Source organism: Carassius auratus, chromosome 21, assembly GCF_003368295.1.
Source record: "Carassius auratus strain Wakin chromosome 21, ASM336829v1, whole genome shotgun sequence".
Taxonomy (NCBI): Eukaryota; Metazoa; Chordata; class Actinopteri; order Cypriniformes; family Cyprinidae; genus Carassius; species Carassius auratus.
In genome coordinates this window covers 11187621-11193620 of record NC_039263.1, presented here as the reverse complement: position 1 = coordinate 11193620, position 6000 = coordinate 11187621, and the positions used below count along the sequence as shown (strand labels likewise).

Genomic DNA, 6000 nt, shown 5'->3' with positions numbered 1-6000 from the left:
TTTTGGATGAACTATTCTTTTAATAAAAGCTAGTGACAACTGTTTGGTATTTCTGCTACTTTCAGTATTTGGTAGATATTATGTGGCACATAATGAAAAATACTATTTATAATAGATGTTTGAATCTGTACTTGCAAACAAATCAAATTGAATGAGGTAACAATAAATAATAATACTGCACAGCTGAATGTGATGAAACTCTTGAGTTTGTGCTTGCATAACTTTAGCCTGCCCTGACCTCTATGGGAAGAATAAGGTATTGCAAAACTCTATAAACGTGTATATAAATGCAAAAGCAGTTCAGCCCCCTGAACCAATGGGAGTTCCCTGCAGCTGTTTTTCTCCAGCAAGAAAAAGCGTCATTAATGTCTTTCCGCAGTGTCAGTTCCAAGCTGACTGTCTGTTGCACTTCCTTGTTTCAGCCTTCGGTCAGTGATGCCCTGGGACATGTAGACTTTAAATCAATGAATGAGAAAAAAGTAGATAAGGTAACTATATATCTTTTAACACTGCAATGTAAAATAAAGCTACTGGTTTCTGACTGTTACATTAGATGCACTCAAGAGTTGTCCATTTGAGAATATGGGTTTCCTCAAATCAACTGGGAGATGATAAAACATTAATATTATTCAACATAACAGAATATTTAGAAATAAACTGATGATCACATTCTCAGATTACCATCTGTTCAGCTGTTGACTTTCATGCCGATTTTGTCTAATACCCAGTTATCACAGTTTTATGTGAAGTACCACTAACTGTAATAAATGCTATTATTGATCAAATCAAGCTGGTCTTAACTGGTCTTTAAAGGGGGTTTGAGCACTCTAAAGTATATTAAAAGTACTGCATTACTTATTACTAATTACTTGCCAAATCCCAGTATAGACATGGCACTGCTTTTAATTAATATGAATTAATTTTCAAATTAATTCTACTTTTCTTTTAAACAAATAATATAAAACTGTATATAAAATATATACAGTAAATAAAACTATTTTTGAATTTACCAAAGTATTTCAAGACAGAAGGTTCCATTAAAAACATTAGCTACATTTTAACAATTAGACATTACATTTTCATGTAAAGTCAAGTATTGTTTTATAATTATTCTAAATTCAATACAGTATTTCATGCAATTGCATCAGAAGTAACTAATTCAATTACAGATAAGAGTAGCCTAATCCCTTACTTTATTTTTCAAAGGAAATGTTGATTAATCTGTGCATGCAGACAATAGGCTTACACTAAATAAATAGTTTTAGCAATGACATTCAATAAAAATTTTTTTAAACTCGTGTTTAAAAACTTATTTAAAGAGACCATATTTACTACAGCGATTGTAACTAGCCTACTGTAAAATATTCTGCACATTTATTTAATGACTTTTTGATGACGGGTTTTGGCTAATTCCAAATTCTCCGTTTTTATTGAAGTGTCATTATTGAGATCATAAATATTCATAACTCCCGTTTAATAATCTGGCAGAGCGAAGATGCCACAAGCGTGATGCGTTTTTACAGACCTGAGTGGCATTTCAACTTGATTACTAGTCAGGGCGATGAGCGAGCGGCGCGTTTTCGGGAAAGCCCTTCACCTCCACCTGATGGCAGCATCAGCAGGCCCTTCACACGGGTGCGTGGGAGTTCCCCGCTTCGCCATGTCGGGGTGGTGCAACGCGCTGAAAGGATCTCCCGAGCGCGCGCGTTCTCTCTCCCTTTTCTCCACCGCCCCCACCCCATCAGCTCCATCCTCCCCCTCACGACAGTCTCAGCAGCAGTATCAGCAGCAGCATCGTCCTCCTCCACCCTCTCTAGGCAGCAGCATCATCCGGCGGTGAGACACGGAAGGAGACGCATCCGAGTGATGCCACTGCACCAACCGCATCTCGCCACCGCGAAAACACGCCGAGAATAAAGCGCTTCTTCTGCGAGCAGGGAGAAACACATTCGCCTGGAGAGATCCACTGCCCATGAAGATGTCTAACGCTGACATGGTCTTGAACTCCACCGATCGGGTAGTGAAATGTAAGTCTACATTTCCTCCATCTCTTCTACCTGCATCTATATTTTGTGCCATTATTTACGCACTAATTTTTCAAATATTGTTACAGCTAATTAAGACGTATAGATTGCATTTATTAATGTGGTCAGTTCATCTCGATGATTTTTCTCTGCTATGGATGGATGGTAACTGAGTCACGGACAGGCAGAGGGAGATGTGTTAAATAAGGCAGATCCAGTGGAGGCGGTGATGCAGCAGGATTTAGGTGGCATCACGCAGTATTCTTCTGAGACGATCATGCAATAAGGTCTTCAGTTCATGTTTAGCTGTTTGCTTTCTCTAAGGGAAGCCTCCGGCATGAAGGTAAATCATTCGAGATGGAAACTGTCACGCCCCCGTTGCGTCTGATTGATTTTCGCACATTTACTGGTCACGTAGCGCACATTAATTTCCACATGTAGGAACATAAAAGCATAGGTCACTGAGACTGAATGTAAGCGTCTCGGTCTTATATAGAAACTAGACTTAACTGAAGGTGCACTGTCATTTTTTGCTTTAAAAACAGTTCAACATTAAAGGCACTTTCATAGTGAAATTATATTGAAATAATACATACACACTCATGACGTGTCAAAAGTCATATTAGTATTATTATAGCAAAAAGCTGTTTTTGTTTTACACAGAGCGGGTCGCACCTTCTTGGGCGCTGCTATGTTTGGATCACGTGACCAGCCGTTTGATACAATTGATCGTGTTACTGATAAAATAATCATTTTGCCAGGATGCTTTACAAAGCATTAATATAAACGTACATTGTAATAGCATCCGACACAACATAAAAACAGTGTCATGGTGTGGATCAACAGGTGTGTGACCCACCAGATAATTGAAAAAATTAAAAACAAAATGGCAACCTAACCCACAAAATGGGAAATATAGAGAAACCTGGGAAAACAGAACGAAACAGAACATGCACAAACAGATTCAGTGGTATCAGCAGTGAGTAAGCAAATGTAATGCATCCAGGCCAATAGGTGTCAGTATATACAGTGCAAAACCACTTGTATTATAAGGATGAACTGGAGCATATAAATGTAAACAACAATTTACTTAGCATAGGCTACCTTTCTGTCCTTGAAGGTGACAAACAGAAAACAGCTTAAGCATTTTAATAGAAACGTAATTTCTTTTAAATTAGTTACATTGTGTAAACATGTTACATTGTGATGTTGGCTTTCATTGATGCATTCTGACACATTTACACTTTCATAGATTCTCCTTTCTCCTCTCAGGGTTGCAACTTTTGTCTTTTCAGTACAGCGAAGTAAAATTTGTGATATTAATAACTGATTAATAAACATTCTTGTAAATATGTGTTTGAACTACAGACTCTGTAGGTATTCAGCCTCCTTAAAAAACAGTAAAACCACCAATGTTAATCTTTTTTTCTTTTCTTTTTTTTACACAAATTAACACTTCAGTCTAGCTGATTGATTTGAATTGCAAATATCTGTGGGCTTTTGAACTTTTGAAATAATTTCCAGGATAACTCAATCTGCATGCTAATGCTGCTGCATTTAAATGTGTTTTCTACTGTGTTGATTCGATAAATAGTATTAGCATTTAAAACACCCTTTGTGTCAAAGACGCAGTTCACCCAAAAAGGAAAACTCTGTCATCATTTACTGTTTAAATCCCATACGATTTTCACAAAAAGCAGATGTTGGGCTGATTTACGGCATGAATGTTGTGCATAATTGCACCTGAGATTCCTGATTTTCGGTAGAATTTTTGATTTCTATCTGCCTTTTAATACTGAATCTTATGATAAGGCCCATTCTAACTGTTGTTTTTTTTTTTTTTTTGTTATAAGTCATCTGACCTCTCTTAAAGTTAAGGTTGCATTAGTCACTGCCACATGTAATGAGTCACAGTAGTGACCCCCCTCCAACGCACCGGCTACCTCATATAAGTACTTTAGATCTGGCTGTTTAAGCCGTAATGCCATTCTCTGAACTACCTCTGTCTCCTCTCCCCCCTTATGTATAATTGAGGGCTTTTATCATCAACAAAAAGCATCAATAAATAATCACATGTAAAATCCCAGTGATGAGGTTAGCTAAGCATTCATATTTAGCATTGTGCAGCGCCAAATGCAAGATACTAATTTGTCTATGTGTAGAATCCTCACAGCAGCAAAGCAGGATTTCATAAAAAAAACTGCATGGTGTATGATTTGCAAAGTCTCATTTACTAAGTGCAACTAGAGTTAGGCCTTTCATTCCTTCACTGGCATAATGGATTTTATGCCGCTTTCCATTTAGTGTTTTGATATGCTGGTTTATCGCCTCGTCTCATGGGAGCTGTACTGAGCATCACTCTTTGTATGCGAAATCATTATATTGTAGCCACACTGTTAGCATTCTCATACTCGTTTCCAGCTTGCACATGAATCTGTCTTAATGATCCTGGTATGAAGGCAGAAAACCATTCACAGGGTTGCAAAGGTGAAATGAACAGACTAGGGATGTTGTGATGCTTCATTCGTGTCTTTCTTATAGCTCAATGTTGTGGCTATTCTGTGGTTGTATTAACTCTTTACAATTAACACTATTATTATTATTATTATTATCTTTGTATATTTAATAGCATATATGAATTTTTTGGTATAATGCTTATATATTAATATAGTTTTGGCCTTTTCTTGAGGCTACGGAAGCATGGGAGTGGGTTTGCATCTTGTTACGCATTTCATTCCGCAATACGACAAAACAAATTTCAAAAAAGGGATTTTCCACATGCAAAAACGTATGAAGTGATCAAAAACTGTGTCTGACCCACTCTATTTCTTCTGGCGTTTTGCCGTTCAAGTTCATTAGCACGCCCTTTATGACGATTACAAAAATACACAAACTTCTTTCATAATTAACAGATCAAACTAAAACAAAACACAAACAAATAATATTAAAATATAAAACAAAATTCAATTTTACAACAAATATAATATGTTGTTAATATAATAAATTATTGTTTGTAATGTATAATAAAACAATTCATAAGGACTGCATCTTTTACAAAAATAAAAAATAGTCTGTAATATTATAATCATATTTATATATTTGTATAATATGTGACCGTGGAACACAAAACCAAAACCAGTCTTAAGTCGCTGGTGTATATGTGTAGCAATAGCCAACAATACATTGTATGGGTCAAAATGATCGATTTTAATTTAATGCCAAAAAGCATTAGGATATTAAGTAAAGATCATGTTCCATGAAGATATTTTGTAAATATACTAGCGTAAATATATCAAAACATAATTTCTCGATTAGTAATATGCATTGCTGAGAACCTCGTTTGGACAACTTTAAAGGCTATTTTCTAATTTTAAATTTTAAATTTATTTTTTGCACCCTCAGATTTCCCGATTTTCAAATAGTTGTGTTTCTGCCAAATATGGTCCAGTCTTAACAAACCTTAAATCAATGGAAAAAAAATTTATTCAACTTTCAGATGTTGTATAAATCTCAGTTTAATAAAACTGACACTTATGACTATGGTCACATATAATAAATATATTTGATGAATGATATTAAATGGTATCTTCAAAAACAATTAATTAATAATATATAAAACCAATAACAGTGTGAGGAGTATATCTTTTACATGTTTGAACCTGCCATCCAGAATGTTGATATGTTTATGTTTCATGCAAAAATCTGTGACATGCCAAGAAATTAGTCACTTTAGGGGACTCAGGACAACATTTTGTGAATGCTCCAAACAAACCCTGACTTTTACTGTATATTGATCCCACAAGACATTTTTCTGCACTTTGTTATTGTTGGTTTATAAACAAATGTGTCAAAATTGCACACAGCTGTAGTTGCGATATTACTGTATTTACTAGTATATCAAAATAGTGTAACAGTGATACTATCGTTACACAGTTTAACACAACTAACTACACAGCAGGTCTCTATATGAATAGCT

General features: G+C 35.5%; 1 protein-coding gene across 2 annotated transcripts in view; it reads left to right on the top strand.

Moving 5' to 3' along the window:
- The first annotated feature begins 1577 nt into the window (after positions 1–1577).
- LOC113038475 (serine/threonine-protein phosphatase 2B catalytic subunit alpha isoform) overlaps positions 1578–6000 on the top strand; it is a 58074-nt gene continuing 53651 nt past the window's right edge. The window contains exon 1 of one of the 2 annotated variants that reach the window (XM_026195907.1): positions 1578–2027. In XM_026195907.1, coding sequence (XP_026051692.1) covers positions 1973–2027 — 55 coding nt within the window. In that variant the 5' untranslated portion in view covers positions 1578–1972. The remainder of the gene's footprint in view (positions 2028–6000) is intronic. The other variant, XM_026195906.1, reaches the window with a different exon arrangement.